The sequence below is a fragment of the Bos grunniens genome, chromosome 18 (genome assembly GCF_055505025.1).
Source record: "Bos grunniens cultivar Pamir isolate PY7600 chromosome 18, Bosgru_T2T1.0, whole genome shotgun sequence".
Classification (NCBI taxonomy): domain Eukaryota; kingdom Metazoa; phylum Chordata; class Mammalia; order Artiodactyla; family Bovidae; genus Bos; species Bos grunniens.
In genome coordinates, this window is record NC_141182.1 from 24,919,888 (window position 1) to 24,936,690 (window position 16,803).

Here is a 16,803-nt window from a genome sequence, read left to right on the forward strand (position 1 = left end):
CCCGTGGAACCTTCAGATTTGTTCCCTCTACTCGGAATGTTCTGCAGCCAAGGCTATGCAAGGCTGACCCTTTCTCTTCATTTAAGTTTCAGCTCAGCGATCACCTTCTCCGAGAGGCCCTCTCTGACCACACAGGCATTCTCTCTCCTGTTACCCTGCTTGTTTCTCCATTGCCTTCCTTACCAACTGGCAGTCATTTATTATATTTTATTTCCCCCACCACGGGCTTCCCTAGTGGCTCAACTGGTAAAGAATGTGCCTGCAATGCGGGAGACCCGGGTTCGATCCCTGGGTTGGGAAAGATCCCCTGGAGAAGAGAAAGGCTACCTCCAATATTCTGGCCTGGAGAATTCCATGGACTCTACAGTCCATGGGGTCGCAAAGAGTCAGACACGACTGAGCGACTCACTTTCATTTTCCCCACCACCTTGAGAACTCCATTAGAGCAGGGACCTTGCCTGTCGTGGTCACTACTGTGCCCCCAGTGCCTAGAATAGTGCTTGGCACTTGGATGGTGCTTAATAAAGGGTAAGAAATCCGCGCAGGTCATTGTGCGACCGCTTTCTTGCGCCCGAGTTGACTCTAACCACGTGGGAAGGGTGAGGGGAGTGGCCGAGGGAGTGTGGGGAGTGACCGCTCAGTCGAAGGCCCCGCCCCTAGCCCCGCCCGTGTCCGTGTCCTCTTCCACGGGTCTCCATAAAGTTCATTTGGAGGCGCGCCGCGCGGGGGCTTCTGGGAGGGCCGGCCTCGGCCAATCAGGAAGCGCGGACGAGCGGCGCGAGAAGCGGCGGCCGCGTTCTCCAGCCGGGACCCGCGAGGGGGATACGGCTGCTGCTGCGCCAGGTAAGGGTGTTTGTGGCCCCGTCCTTCTGACACGCGGCGTATCCTTGAATCCAGGTCCTCGAGGCTGGGCGGAGCCCGGTCCACATGTTCAGAACCGTGCTGCCCACGTTTCCCGTTCGCCTCATGTCAGCCGGCATGCCTCACCCCGGCTACACAGCGCCCTGTCGAACCGCCCCTGATTATAGCGTCGGGGTGCGCCTGCGGTGTCTTCTATCTGCCCTCCTTCCGAGCACGAGGCCGCGGCCTCCTGGCGGCCCTCATGTCCCACCCCAGCGCTCTGCGGGCGCGCCACGCCCCCACGTCCAACCCTGCCCTGCGAGTCCACCCTTGTCTGTGTCGATGCCCCTCCCCCGCACCCATCTGCCTGATTACCTTCCTGACCGCGCCCTGCCAGCTCGCTCGCCCCTCAGGGATGGATGGACCCAGTCGGGAGGCGGTGCCCTCCCAGGAGATTGACAACCCTGTGAGCCGTGGCCTATCTCCTCCGTCTGCATCCAGCAGAATGCTCCTTCCAGTGCCGGGAGATGCTAGTGATTAGAACCTGGACGTGGCCCTCACTTTCTCTGGGCCCACAGCACCCCATCTTTTACAAAGGCAATACCTACATTTACTGGGTCTCATTTTTGAAAAATTACGGGGCGGACCGCAGGGGTCTTTGTTCAAAGTTTGGACGACCCATTGACAGAGTTGGTCCTGGTTTGTCCCTCTGCCGGGTATGCGAAAGAGGTTTTGTTTTGACCAAAATGTCTTTCAGCAAGGGTCACCTTTTTGTTCTGTTTGAAGGGTGAGAGGGTGTCCTTAGGCATCGTATCTTTTCAGTTATTCTTCTTTGTGAATTTGTGTTTGGAACATTTTTATTTTTCATTCCTGGTGATGTCACTCAAGGCTATCATTCTAAATACCTGTTTATTAGGCTAACAGATCCCACCTGAATATCTCCAGCCTGGGCCTCTCCCTTCACCTATATGCAGCTGCCTACGGTTCGGAACTCAGACTGAACATGTCAGGACAGCGCTGTCAAGCTCCCGTCCACCTCTCTTCCCAGACTGCTCTTCTTGCTATTTTTTTCTCTTCTCAGGAACATAAAAGACTGATCAACAACCTTTGAGTTATCCTTGACTGCTTTTTCACGTCCAGTGCCTTTGGCCCAGTCACCATCACCTCTCTCCTGGATTATTGAAATAGTCTCCCATCTGTTCTCCTGGCTTCTGCCCTAACCCCTGTTTTCAGCACAGCAGATAAAAGGATCCCTGCAAGGCAGATCATAAAGCCCTCCAATGGGTCCCCATCTCATTTTAAGATAAACTCTTGGGAATCTTCTGGTGGTCCAGTGGTTGGGACTTGAGTCTCAGGCCCAGGTTCCATCCCTGGTCTGGGAACTAGGATCCCACAGGCTGTGCTGCATGACCAAAAAAACAAAAAGAAAAAACAAACAAATGATGAAGTCCTTACAGGGAGCTATAATCTGATCCACTGTTACTTTTCGCACTTTAGTTTCTGCTCCCCACTCTTTGCACATGGCAGACATTCTTCAGCCTCAGAACCTTTGGGCTTGCAATTCAGTATTCACATGGTTTGCTCCCTCATTTCTCTCAGATTTTTATTTGCAAGTCACCTAGTGAGACTTTTCCCACTTCCTGTCTTCCTTTATCAATTTTGTTGTTGTTGTTATATTTTTCTTGTTTATCTAATGTATTGTTTATTTTTCCCCTTGGGAACATGAAGGGGGAATTTTTATCTCTTTTGTTCCTTGCTGTATCTCCAGCACCTAGACCTGCTACACAGTATGTGCTCAACACAGGAAATAAGGCCATGTTCCTGACACCGATAAAGATTTGGGGATCCAGTGGTGCCTGAGATAGGCCTGCACTCACTGAGTTGCTGTTTCTGTGGGGCACAGCACCAGTGGTGAGCCTATAGGGATAGCATGTGGTGGCAGGGCCCTTTTAAAAAGAGGACAAGGATATCTGAACAGAGACCTGATTGAAATCTGAGAGGGTAATATCTAGGGCAAGCGCATTCCTGGAGGAAAACAGCCAGTGCAAATACCCTGAGGTGGGAATATTGGAGATTCAAGATAGTGAACTTGAATGTCTGCACCTGCTTCCTGACGGGCTGAAGGGGAAAATAAGGTGGAGAGAAAGAAAGACATGCCACTGAGAGGGAGGGGTCAGAGCTAAGATCCGGGGGTGAGTACCTGAGGTACAGGTCCTCAGGGAACTGGCCACTTTCATTCGGGAAACATTGATTTGGTACCTTTTTTGTGCCAAACTTAGCAACTGAAAATTCAGAGCTGATCAGTCTGTGCACCTTATCCTACCAGAATTCTCCACGTGGAGGAGACAGACTCAGGGAGAAATCATCACCATTTTTCCAGCTGTCCAGGAAAATAGTAATTGAAGGTTCAGAATCGTTTGGGAGCGGTTTGAGGTAGTTAGGACTCTCCTGGTTCACTTTGCAAGCTACCTAAGAGTGTGACAGGGTAGGTTTGTGTTCTAGCAGAGTGTGCACCTGCATGTCCTGGGGTATGAAGGGAGGGAACAGCATGAGGCACCCCAAAGAGTAGCGAACTGCTGGGGTATCTGTGGGGAGCAGACAGTAAGAGATGAGGATGGTAAGGGTGGCTGTGCCCATTCTTTGCATGTAGTGGATGGAAGGTGGCCTTGAGTGGGTCAAGTGCAAAGGCAGGGGAACATTTCAGAAAGAATTAACCTTTCTGGGTGAGGGGAGGGTGGGTTAGAGGAACGAGAAGGCTTAGATTGTTAAGGTGATCAGGAGAAAAGAATGAGGTTAGAGAGACTGGAAATGGAGGAGGAGAAGGTGGTGATGGTGGCAGTTGCAGTGGCAGCTAGGAAGCAGGAGGAGTGAAGCATTTGGGATGATGTGTAGCTTGAGGCACCCACTGGTCAGCCAGGTGTAGATGTGAGGTGGACAGTTGGAAATATTGGCCCAGGGAGAGAGCTCGGCTAGACATAGAGATACGGAAGTCACCTTTGTGTTGACAGATGAGGCTCCTTGCCTGGGCCCAGATAGACCGCCGAGGTCCTTGGATTGAGTTCCTGGGGAAAGGCGACATTGAATTTCCTGATACCGCCTGTTCAAGAATGTGTGTGTGTGTTTCTCTTGGATGCCCACATGTATGTGAATGGATTCAGAGAGGTCTGTAGCCATCTGGAAGACAAATGGCCACTGGTGGGAATTGTAGTCAAAGGCTTTTTTTTTTTTTTAATTGGTAACGCTTCAGAATACTTTAGATTTTAAGCTGTTTGGGAAAGAAGGAATCTAGATACAAATAGACAATAACAAGGCAAATGAGGAGAATGAAGTTAGCAGGGTGTTGGACTAACAGGTCCTAATGCCTGTCCTCCCATAGAAACAAATAAACAACTAGATGTAGATGAAAAATAGCTCTGTGAAAGCTCCAGAGTGAAATGAGGCTACAGAAACCCCGTGGAGCACAGAAACAGACTATTGGCCACATGGAAACATGCACGACAAATAGAAAAATGGAGTCGAGAGGAATTGAGGGGGGGTTGCTGTGGGACCTGTGTGGAGGAACACCATTTGGCAGGTAGGACTTGAATTGGTGGTAACGGTGGCTGATGTTTGAGTGGTTATTGTGTGGCAGGTGAGGAAGGTACAACTATGTTTCCACTTCATAGGCCAGGCGCAGAAGGAGTGGTTAACTACCCAAAGTCGCCCAGTTAGAGGGCGCAGTTCCTAGCTGGGTCCGGGGGTGGTGGAAGGCGAGTAGATGTTCCTGGCTGTGAAAAATGGGGCACGAGCACAGAGCAGGGAGTGGGTGAAGATGGTCAGAGACAGAGCGGATCACGTTGCTCGCACACAGGGTTTCTGCAAAAACAGTGCCTTGTCTGGATCCCATGAGTGGGATGTATTGAGGGCTTTTGTGCAGGAGCAACAGAGGGAAAGTGATGGTGGAAAGATGGATGTGGTCGCAGTGAGCAAGTGGTAGGCATTGGGAGGGACTGGAACTGGCATCCAGCAAGAACTGGGCTTAAAGGGCAGGAAGTCTGGCCAAGAGTGATGGTGACAAAGATGGAAGCAACAGTTAGACTAGCCTTCTTGTGGTAATGATCTCACAGTATGTGTGTCTATCACATCATCACATTGTGTGCTTAAAATGATACAGTGTGGTGGGTCAGTTACGTATCAGTAAAGCTGGAAAAAGAAAAAGCAACAGAAGACGCTGTAAAAATACAGTATCCCTTGCTGGTTAATCTGTTTAGGTAATGAGGGATTTGGAGGGATGTCATGTCATCTAAATCTGTAGTACTGGTTTCCTGAGATTTTGTTAGGGAGTAGCAATAGTTTGGATAATGTGTAATACCTCCCTGTTGTCTCTCAAAAGTGTATCAAAATCTGTTATGGTTTCTGAGTCTGGAGAGTGGAGAATACCTATAAATAAACAATCCATGCACAGATGGAAGGAGAAGGATGAGTTAGAACCTGAGAGAGCAGCCAGGGGACAGGTGGAGGGCTTTGGGAAGACAGCTGGTGGCAGCAGCGGTGGTGAATAACTGCATTTGGAGACGTGCGGGGTGTGACGGTTATGGGATTGAGTGGACGTGCACAGGCAGTGCCTCGAAACTCCTGGGTTGGAGTGCGAGTGCAAGAAGCAGGGTGGGCGTGTGGAGTTGACATTCATTGCCATCGAAGGTGCGGGGCAGTGATGAGACAAACACTGAGACAGGGAGTTCAGAGCAGTTTTCAGATGAACAAGTTAGTGAAAATTAGAAAGGGTCACATTCACTTATGGAAAAGAATTCAGATTGACAGAGGGTATAAAATGAAAAGTAGAAATCTCTCAAATCTTAGCTTTGCTCTCTTTCTCAAGGTAATGCTTAGTTTCTTGCTATGTCTTCTAAATACTATCTGTGAACAAGCTTCAATATATATATATTATATAAACAGTTAATATATATTTAGTATAGCTTATGAACTTTTACATAGTTATTCAATCTTGTGACCATCACCCATTTTGAAATATAGAATATTTCCAATACCCCGATGTCTTCGCCTGGGCTGCCATATTACCATGGCCTGAGTGGTGTAAACAACAGAAGTTTGTTTTTCCACAGCTCTGGAGGCTGGAAATCTGAGACTGGGGTGCCACGTGATGGGTTCTGGTGAGGGCCCTCTCTCTTCCTGGCTCATAGGTGGCCACCATCCCTAGTGTGCTCACGTGTACTTTCTGGGTGAATGTGTGTGTGGAGTGGGGGTAGGAGATAGAGGAAGCAGCTTTCTGGTGTCTCTTCTTAGTAGTGTACCAGTCCCATCTTGAGGATGCCCTCTTCATGACCTCCTCTAAACCTAATTACCTCCCGGAGACCACTTCTCAATATATTTTCACGTTAGGACTTCAGCATAATGACTTTTATGGGCTTCCCTGATAGCTCAGTTGGTAAAGAATCCGCCTGCAATGCGGGAGACCTGAATTCAATCTCCTGGGAAGATCCCCTGGAGAAGGGAAGGGCTGCCCCCTCCAGTATTCTGGCCTGGAGAATTCCATGGTCCGTGGTTGTCTCAGAGTCAGACACGACTGAGTGCCTTTCACAGTGACTTTTGGAGGGACGCGTTTCAGTCTGCGCTGACAGGAGAGTTCTGTTGTCCTTCCTCCCAGTCATTCCCTGTTCCCCTTAACCGCGCACCCGCACCCCGCCCCCATAACCAGTGTTCTGATTTCTAGCACCATAGATTAGTTTTTTCTGTCTTAAAGTCCATGGAAATGGAATCATGAAATATGTCCTTTTTGGTATGTGGCTGTTGTAGTTCCATTTATCCCTGTTCCATGTAGCTGTGGTTTGATCTTTTCCAGTGCTGTGTGATATGCTGGCATATGAATATACCACCATGAAAAACCCAAATGGTATAATTCTGAATTATACAGTGTTTTAAGATTATTTGGGGCGGAGCGAGAAGGGGACTCAGACTTCTGTTAGAATCTGGTAACAGCTGTAGTGCTTTTCTTGTATATTTTTTAAGATGCATGCATATATTTCCAGAGGTTCCGGGTGCCTTTGATGTTAGTGTAGTAGCCCTCAGGACAAGAAGCCTTCTTTAGTTTCCTGCAAGGTTTCTCAGCCTTGACACTGTTGATATTTTAGGCTGAATAATTCTTTGTTGTGGAAGCTGTGCTGTGCGTTGCACCCCTGGCCTCGGCCATCTAGATGTCAGTAGCATGTGGTCTCTTTCTCAGTTGTGACAACCAGAAATGCCTCTCCATAGTGCCAGAGCTCCTCAGGGGGCAAAGCCGCCCCCAGCTGAGAATCCTTAGTTTAGAGAGGAGAGCCAAAGCCTTTTTGGTGTAGGCTTGGTGATCTGCCCTGGTTTATGTTCCCAAGATTCTACATACAGATACTTTTCATCACCACTGAGTTGGGGCTGCTCCTTCCAAGAACACGTTCATTGGGTTTCAGTCAGTCCAGTTGCTCAGGCATGTCTAACTCTTTGCAGCCCCATGGACTGCAGCACACCAGGCTTCCCTGTCCATCACCAACTCCTGGAGCTTGCTCAAACTCATGTCCATCAAGTCAGGGACGCCATCCAACCATCTCATCCTCTGTTTAGAGACAATTAAAATATCTCACATCTGTAGATTCTTCATGGTGGGCAAGACCTTAGAGATCACCCAAGCCAACCCCTTCATCTCATTGGTGGTGAAGCTGGGATCCGGAGGTGAGGAAGGGCAGATCCCAGGGTCAGAGGGCTGATGTGGGGCAAAGCCAGGATGGGGTCTACGTTCTACCCCAAGCCTTCCACTGTGAGAGTGTGTCAGGAAGTGGGCCGTGTGGGTATTTGGTTTCTGCTTCTCTTGGCTCCTTGAAATGAAATAATACAAGTGTTATTTTATGTATCAGGAAAGCTGACACTACACACTCCTGACTGAGTCATCCAGGCCCATACTTGTAATGAATCACCAGGTCTTTAATTTCTCTTCTGTCTGGGGTAATTTATTTTAGTTCTTTCTCCAGTGTCTACCTTCTGAATAATGATTAGGTCTAACTCTTTTACTTCGTTTCACAAGACTATAAAAAATTATCTGAAAACAGTTTTTTAATCATTTTTTTCCTAGTCTTCTAGAGGTGTCGGGTGTAATTTTCTTTTGGCTATTGTTGTAATTGACAGCTGACAGAGCATAAAGCGGAGTGCTGTTGTCATTTAACCATAGTTTATGTATTCGGAAGAAGAGGACAGAGCCAGTCTTCAACTTTTGACACTTCCTGTGAGGCTTTCCTCATTAATCTTGGTGTTGAACATTGAACACTGTTCTTGTGTTTTAATCCTACTGCAGTCTAATAAGAAGGTTTAAGGGCAAGATTTCCACTTCAAATTCAATGCTAAATTTCATTTGAGTCACACTTTCATTGTAGAAATTTGGATTTATAATTAAAACCATATTTGATAGTGGGGAATTTAAAAATTGTACATGTAAAAATTGCGGCTGTCTCCCAGAAGTTCTTGCTGAATGATAAGAAGCTGTGGTTAAATAAGTCATAATTTAGTATCATATATTTACTAGATTTTTTTGAAGCAGAGATGTTTGCAATTGACAAAATATTGCCAAATTGGCAACTTTGGAAAGAAGCTAAAATACCATTTTATAATGACATAAACCACAAGAGTTAATAAAAATACTTCCTGTGTGTCATCAGCTCTTTGAAATAGGTAGGCATTGTCCTCTCCCCTTTAGAGACGAGGAAATTGTGGGGGAGATTGGGATTCTATCCCAGGGTAGGTCAACCCCCCTTCAGCTAGTAAGTGAACCTTCTAGATTTGAACCAGGTGTGTGGGCTCAAAGTTCAGTCTTCTCCTGTTTACCAGTTCCTTTCAAAATATTTTTTTTATTACTGTCAAAACTTTTAAAAATAATCGAAAGAAGTAATAATATTGTTATTGTATATTTTAGAGAAAAAAGGTATAAACTGCAGCATCAGTTATTTCCCCTCATGTATATGAAATCCTCCTTTGACAACATCCAGAAAATGTATAGCAGTGCTAAATGTGCGTTTATATTAGATTGCAGGATCTTTGTAGTTGAAAGAGATAATATTTGGGTGTATGGTAAAATTAGAATTCCATGGTGAGTGCTAATAAAGTATTGTTTGAGTACTTTGACATTTTGCAGGGAAAGTAGCTGGCATCATCTCCCCATGCACCTCACTGAATTGAGAGTCCTTTAATGCTGAAATAAAAATGGATGGCCTTGTCTTTATCCTTTCATCTCTTTCTCAGCCCTTGGTGTTTCTTGGATAGCTAGGCTGTTTGGATTGTGGGTTATAAGGAAAAGGAAAAATTCACTTGGGTCGTTCAGTATGTTGCCGTATACCTGAACAGGGCAGTGCGTTCCCACTAGCACTATGTAGTCGGTCAGAACACATTCTGTGTGTTTTTACTGGACACAACTCGTCATTTACAAAACAGATTTCTTCTCCCAGATGTACTCTCCAAACACACAGCTTAAAGAGGGAAGGGAAGGGACAGCAGGCCAGTTGTGTCACTCAGTCTCTGTGTAACTATTGTCCCTGCTGAGGCCTAGGGAGGGGAGGTCTGGCAGGACACTGAAGCAGGCCAGTAAGCACTTAGCAGGTCTAGCTCAAATATCCTCGGCAAACTAGGGGTTGGCAAACTCCTAGCTATGGGCCAAAGAAACTGAGAAGAGTTTTTATTTTTTATGTCTTTAAGTCATTGTGGGGGAAGAAATCTAAAGACTATTTCATGACATGTGAAAATTTTATAAAATTCATATTCAAGTGGCCGTGATTAAAGTTTTATTAGAGCACCTCCATACTTATTTACCTGTTAACTGCTTTAAAGTGGAGCTGAGTAGCTGCAAGGGTTGTTGTTGTTTAGTCACTAAGTCATGTCCGACTCTTAGCGATCCTATGCACTACAGCACACCAGACTTCCCAGTCTCCCCCGAGTTTGCTCAGACTCATGTCCATTGAGTTGGTGATGCCATCCAACCTTCTCATCCTCTATCACCCCCTTCTCCTCCTACCCTTAATCTTTCCTAGATTGTTATCTGTACTTATGACCAACTGGCTACAGATCAGAGGCTCTTGTATCCGCCACCCCCACCTCTAGGTTTAACTGGTTCACTAGAGCAGTTCACAGAAATCAGAGAAACATTTATTTAACGCTCACCAGTTTGTCATGAAGGATGAATGGCCAAGTGCAGAGGTACATAAGATGGGGTCCAGATGAGTCTTTAGCCCAGGAGCTTTTGTCTCTGTGGAACCTGGGTACCATTCCTGTTCCCCTGGAACCATTGTCCCAGCATGTAGGTGATTCACCAACCCAGAAACTCAGCAAATCTCATTGTTCAGGAGTTTCTATAGAGCTTAATCTGCAGCCCTTGCTTCCCCTTGCCAGAGGTTGGTCAGTAGGGCCGAAAGTTCCAACCTGGTCTTCCTGGTGACTGGCCCCATCCTGAGGCCGCCTAGAATAGCATCTCCAAGTTACCTCATTTGCATAAATTCAGGTGTGCTTAAAAGGGTTCATTGTGAGTTACAGAAGACTCAGAACTTCAGGACATTCCAGGGGTTATAGAAGCTTTGTGCCGGGAACTTGGGGACAAAGACCAAATGTATGTATTATACTACGCTACTATTTTCTGACTTGATTAAATATTTAACATGGTTATATTATGTGGAAATGACCATATTTTTCATAATTAAGACACATGTTAATAGCTAGTAGACCAAAATTATTTGATGCATTTTTGCTTTACCCTTTTTTTTTAAAAGTTTATTTCATCCTATATGCAATTTGGAGATTTTTTTTTTCTCTTTGTTAAGAATGTTTATGTGCATAGAAGGGGCATTTTTTTGGACACTGAAGGACAGGTGAATGCTAACTAATTTGAGGAAATGGAAATCTGCCCAGTCCTTGGCTTTAGCTCTGAATAGGAGCTGTCTCTCTAAAGCTGCAGGCTTTAATTTTTTCCTCTAGTTAATTTTCTCAGCATCTTCTAGGTGTGGTGAAGAGGTCTGAACTGGGGAACTTCCACTTAAGAAGCATTCACCAGTGGGTCATTGCCTTTCGTTTTGGAGGGGAACTTTTTACTCAAGTGTGATGCACAATCAGAATGTGCGTAAACGATGAGTCTTGCTCAAATTGAACACACTATTAAGCAGCACCAAGTGTAAGAAAATTACCAACCCCCAGAAGCCTCCTTTCTCCCTACCCCTGCCCCGCAAAGGGCAACCAGTCTTGCCTTCTGACAGCAGTGATAAGTTTGCCCTTCATTTTAAACTTCACCGGGTATTTGAGGAAGTCGTTGGAGGACTTCTTCCCAGAGGCACAAAGAGCAGGTTGTTGCTCAGAGCCCTCGTACCCTGCTGTGCTCTCTGAAGGGCCTTTCAGTGTTTCCAGGGGCCCTCGCAGTCAGGCACGGAGTCCTATGACAGAGAGGGGCCCCAGTGCCATGAGCTGTCCTTGCTGGTCTTCTCCCATCCAGCCCCGGTTTTGCTGCCTTGGCTGTGCCACAGCCCACATGTGTGGGTTCTCAGTGGCTTCTTCCCGTGGAGTGGCTCCCTCCTCCACAGCTTCCCGCCATGCAGCTGACATCCAGTCTCTGCGTGTGTCCTGACCAGATTTCCCCAACACAGAGCTTGGACTTCACCCTGACAACTCCCTCTTCCCCATCCCATTTTAGTTCTCTCTGTTGGACTAAGCTTGTGAGGTTATTTTCCTGATCAGTTTTCAATATCTTGGATCAAATGATACCGATATTTAACCCCTTATATTTTGTGGCTAATTTGATATTTATTTTTGCACAAAGGTTAAAAATTGTCTTTAAACTTGTTAAATTAACCATGCATTTAAAAATTTTAATGAAACAGGATGATGACTGCATAAAAGTATAGACTTGGAAACTTTAATAGCATTTTTTGATAAATCAGTTTCCATTGGTTGAGTTATAATGCAGGACAAATCCAGTTTTTCCCAAATATAGTATTATATACATTACTGTCTTCTTTCAGACAGACATGAAACAAGCTTATTTTCTACTCTGAAGTTGTATAGCACAATTCTATGTATTATTTGCTTAGTTTGGAATTTGTTCACCTGAAAACTGGGCTATTTCTTCTAAAATACCACTGGGTTTTTGTCTGGGTATTTAGAGGGAAAGCACTTGTCTGGACCAAGTGTGATCTGAATTCATGCCATTTATACTGTCACTGCCTTATGCTGTGCAGCCTCGGAAATGTTAAGTATCAGTTGGTAGTTGGAAGAGAATGTTTTTGCTCTGGTCTGTGCTTGCCAGTGGATTTGGCAAGAACGTACAGGAAGTCTTCAAGAAAAACAGTCTCCATAAATGGAAGAACAAAACTCCTACTATTCATTCAACAGATGAGCACCTACTATGTGCCAGGCACTGTTCTAGGGACTGGGTGAACCTCAGTGAACCAAACAGGCAAAAATCGCCGTCCTTGTGCGGTTTACATTGTGGCTGGGATGACAGACCATAGGGAGATGGGGGAGCGCTCAGGGTGGTAGCAGGCTGCACTCTTAAATATTTTGTCCTATGAAATGAAGTGAAGTGAAAGTCTCTCAGTTGTGTCTGACTCTTTGTGACCCCATGCACTGTAGCCTGCCAGGCTCCTCTGTCCATGGAATTCTCCAGGCAAAAATACCGCAGTGAATAGCTGTTCCCTTCTCCAGGGGATCTTCCCAACCAAGGGATCAAACCAAGGTCTCCCACCCTGCAGGTGATTCTTTACCATCTGAGCCACCAGGGAAGCCCAGGTTGGCATCAAAGGCACGGTGACAGTCGAGAGAGCTAAGGTACAGAAAAAGGACAGGATGGTGTTTGACTCATAGGGGAGCAGCACGGAGGCCCGGAATGAGTGGGGTGCAGAAAAGGAGGAGGGATGGGGCTGGAGACGAGTCTCAGAGGAGAAAAGAGGTGGGTTGCTTCACTGAGCTTCACTCTGTGTTAACACAAGAGTTTTAAACAGAGGATGGATGTGATCAGACCTTTAAAGGACCACTAGTTGTCAGGTTGAGAGTGCAGGAGTCAAGGGCTTAAGCCAGGGAGCCAAGTCCAGGTGACTTGGATGGGGAAGGTGGTGGGAAGAGGTAGATCCTGGGTGCACTTTGAAGGTAGATTGAAAGGCTTTGTTGGCCTATCTCATGTGGGATGTGAATTGGGGAGAGCTTTAAGGACTTTTAGAGAAGACTCTTGAGAGTCACTTGAACTGCAAGGAGATCCAACCTAAAGGAGATCAGTCCTGGGTGTTCTTTGGAAGGACTGATGCTAAAGCTGAAACTCCAATACTTTGGCCACCTCATGCAAAAAGTTGACTCATTGGAAAAGACTCTAATGCTGGGAGGGATTGGGGGCAGGAGGAGAAGGGGACGACAGAGGGTGAGATGGCTGGATGGCATCACCGACTTGATGGACATGAGTTTGGGTAAACTCTGGGAGTTGGTGGTGGACAGGGATGCCTGGCGTGCTGCAATTCATGGGGTCGCAAAGAGTCAGACACGACTGAGCAATGAACTGAACTTAAGGATTTTGACCCAAGTGACTGATGGGGTCTCCACACTGAGAAGGCCAGGGAGCAGGTTTTATAGACGAGAGGTTAAAGCTCAGTTTGGGGCATGTTAAGTTTAGGATGGCAGAAAGCGAAGAACTACTAAAGAGCATCTTCGTGAAGTGAAAGAGGAGAGTTTAAAAGCTGGCTTAAAACTCAGCATTCAGAAAACTAAGATCATGGCATCTGGTTCCATCACTTCATGGCAAATAGATGGGGAAACAGTGGCAGACTTTATTTTCTTGGGCTCCAAAATCACTGCAGATGGTGACTGCAGCCGTGAAATTAAAACATGCTTGCTCCTTGGAAGAAAAGCTATGACCAACCTAGACAGCATATTAAAAAGCAGAGACATTACTTTGCTGACAAACGTCTGTCTAGTCAAAGCTATGGTTTTTCCAGTAGTCACGTATGGATGTGAGAATTGGACCATAAAGAAAGCTGAGCACCGAAGAATTGATGCCTTTGAACTATGGTGTTGGAGAAGACTCTTGAGAGTCCCTTGAACTGCAAGGAGATCGGACCAGTCAATCCTAAAAGAAATCAGTCTGAGTATTCATTGGAAGGACTGATGCTAAAGCTGAAACTCCAGTACTTTGGCCACCTGATGCGAAGAACTGACTCATTGGAAAAGACCCTGATGCTGGGAAGGATCTAAGGCAAGAGGAGAAGGGGATGACAGAGGATGAGATGGTTGGGTGGCATCATCGACTCGATGGACATGAGTTTGAGTAAGCTCCGGGAGTTGGTGATAGACAGGAAGGCTTGGCGTGCTGCAGTCCACGGGGTCACAAAGAGTTGGATACGAATGAGTGACTGAACTGAATTGACTGAAGTTTAGGATGTTGTTTAGAGATTCAGCCTTTATTTTACTATGGTCAGAATAATTCTTCATTAACTTTGACGAATCATATTTATTGGACCATATTGAACTAAAGCATGACTTTTATTTTACATTTATTACTTACCCTCAAATGCATCACTTTAAGTCTTTGTATGGATAAGTCATTTGAGAGGTTGAGCATTTCCTTTGTCTGAATTTCTCTGATATGGAAATGTTATGTGAGATATTGGATGTATTTTCTTCTCTCTGCTTTTTTTTAAACATAAAGTTTTGTTTCATTCAGTGTTTTATTCAAGGAGTTCCAAAATTTTCCTTATGAAGGAAAAAAAGTGTTTTCTTCTCCTTGGCTCTGTTTGACAAATTATTTTTATCTTAGAGTAAAAAAAATGTGGGGGAAGAGGCAGCATGTTTCTTTTCTTTCCTCTTTGTGGTGAGAGACCATGTTTCTGACACTTCATAGAATGTCATTGGCCTTGTAGGTTTCTGAAGGAAAAACATTTTTCCATCAGGCAGGAGCCGTTGTGTAATAATATTCTATTTCTTTATTCTTCTGTCCCAGAAAGTACCTCTTACTCTGTAATCTGCATTTTCCCACAGGTAGAGATGGCCAGTTACAGCCTGATTCCATTAGGTAAAAAAAACAAAAATCAAAAAACGACCACGAATATCTAGAAACTTTAGATAAAGAGTTATAGTGTACATGACTTTTCATCTAAATATTAAAGTCAGCTTGGCACTTCATAAAGAATATAGAAATGTTTCCATGTTTATTCCAGCTGAGCTGTTTTTGTTTTAACCTTGTGCCCTTGCCTTTAAAGTTAATGTCCTTTAATGTTCATTTTTAAAACTCCTTATTCTCTTGCTGTGGATTTATGGTGGAAACCATGCCCTTTTAACATGAACCTGAGCTTCATAGCTGAGACGAAATTGTATATTACATTAACATTGTAACTATACTTCTAGACCAAGGGATTTCAAAAGTACAATAGAGGCCAAGCCTTTGGAACAAAGAGGAAAATTATAATCAACAAAAGCTACTTTTGAAAGACTTGTTCTTTATTAATAAATAATAATTTTGTTAACCTTTTAGCAGTGAAATTTTTTTAAATGATGTTGATACTGTTTATCTTTGTTGATTTCAGTAGGGGTAGTAGTTAAAACTCCTTGGTCATGAACCTTATACTAGGATGGTGAAGTATATAGAAGATTAATAAATGTATAATGTGCATTAAATATCAACACTGTTCAAAGCGCTTTTCTCAGTTGTTGGAGAAACAGGTGATCTTACTAATAATATTCATCATCTAGAAGCCAGCTCCTATTGTATAATTATCAGTTGCAGTGGTATTTCTGAAAGTAGTAGATGTATTAACAAGTCTAATATTCTGAGTGTCATATATAACAAGCAGAGATGAATCTCTGCTCTCAGAGGTGAAGCTAAAAAAGAATGAGTGGAGACTTGGACATGAATTTTAAAACCCTGTCTTTTATGTTAGCAAAGGAGCAGGTGTGAGACTAACAGGGATCAGTCAGAAGCCTGTCTTCTTCTGGCCTCAGTTCTGCCTCGTTGCCGCAGAGACTGTTCTGGGCACAGGACTGAGCTCTGTGGACTGACGTTGCTTCTTTGTCTTCTCAAGATCCTCACAGTTGTTGGGAATCATATAAGGTAAGGGCCTAATTGCCTGGCCCTCTGCAGGTGGGGCGTTTTCCTGTCTCAAGCGGGCGGAAGGAGGCACAGGTGAGGGTTCTTTGGGCCTCTCAGAGGATGCCCATGGCTTCCATGCCCTGTCAGCTCTGAGTCTGTGGAGGGAGACAGGAATTCTAGTCTGTGCCATAATATCTTTGCTTTTGTTCTGGTGGCAGAAATCAATCTTGGGGCTGTCAATTTGGACAGAAATGATCTATTTCTTCTCAGTCTGACTCATTTTCTGTCAGACCTGTTGTTCTTGGGCTACGTTCAGGAACAAACCCTGCTTGTTGAGGACCTGTCTCCTTGTCTGTTTTCAAAAAGTCCCAGTGTTTTGTTGAGCTTGTGACAGGTTCAGGCAGTGTGTGACGCCTATCCGTCCCTTGACTTGGGTCTCTTCTTTCTTCTCCCCCACCTAGGATCTGCATCCCCAATGGATACTGAGGGGTTTGGTGAGCTCCTTCAGCAAGCTGAACAGCTTGCCGCGGAGACCGAGGGCATCTCAGAGCTTCCCCATGTGGAACGGAACCTGCAGGAGATCCAGCAGGCGGGCGAGCGTCTGCGTTCCCGTACCCTCACACGCACGTCCCAGGAGACAGCAGATGTCAAGGCGTGAGTACTGCTGGGGAGGGAGCACTGGCACTGGGGAGCTCGGGGGCAGGATCTGTTTCTTCTTTCCTGCCTTGAATGTGGCTGCAGTCTGTAAAATTCAGATACACGCCAGATCCTCAGGAATTCGAGAGAGGTTTCGTAAACAGGTCAACAGCACCGCTTTGTCTCCCACCTTCCTGGCTTTTCCAGCCTGTCTGCCTGACCAAGCTGTGAGCCCCTGTCACAGGCAGAGATGATCAGGGTGAGAAAGGGTG

The 16,803-nt window shown here is 45.5% G+C and overlaps 1 protein-coding gene across 1 annotated transcript in view; it reads left to right on the forward strand.

Annotated features, from left to right (window-relative positions):
- Positions 1-757: 757 nt before the first annotated feature.
- NUP93 (nucleoporin 93) overlaps positions 758-16,803 on the forward strand; it is a 103,034-nt gene continuing 86,988 nt past the window's right edge. Inside the window, exons 1-2 of the mRNA XM_086350749.1 lie at positions 758-843; positions 16,357-16,549. Of these exons, the coding sequence (XP_086206875.1) occupies positions 16,371-16,549 (179 nt within the window). The 5' untranslated portion in view covers positions 758-843; positions 16,357-16,370. The remainder of the gene's footprint in view (positions 844-16,356; positions 16,550-16,803) is intronic.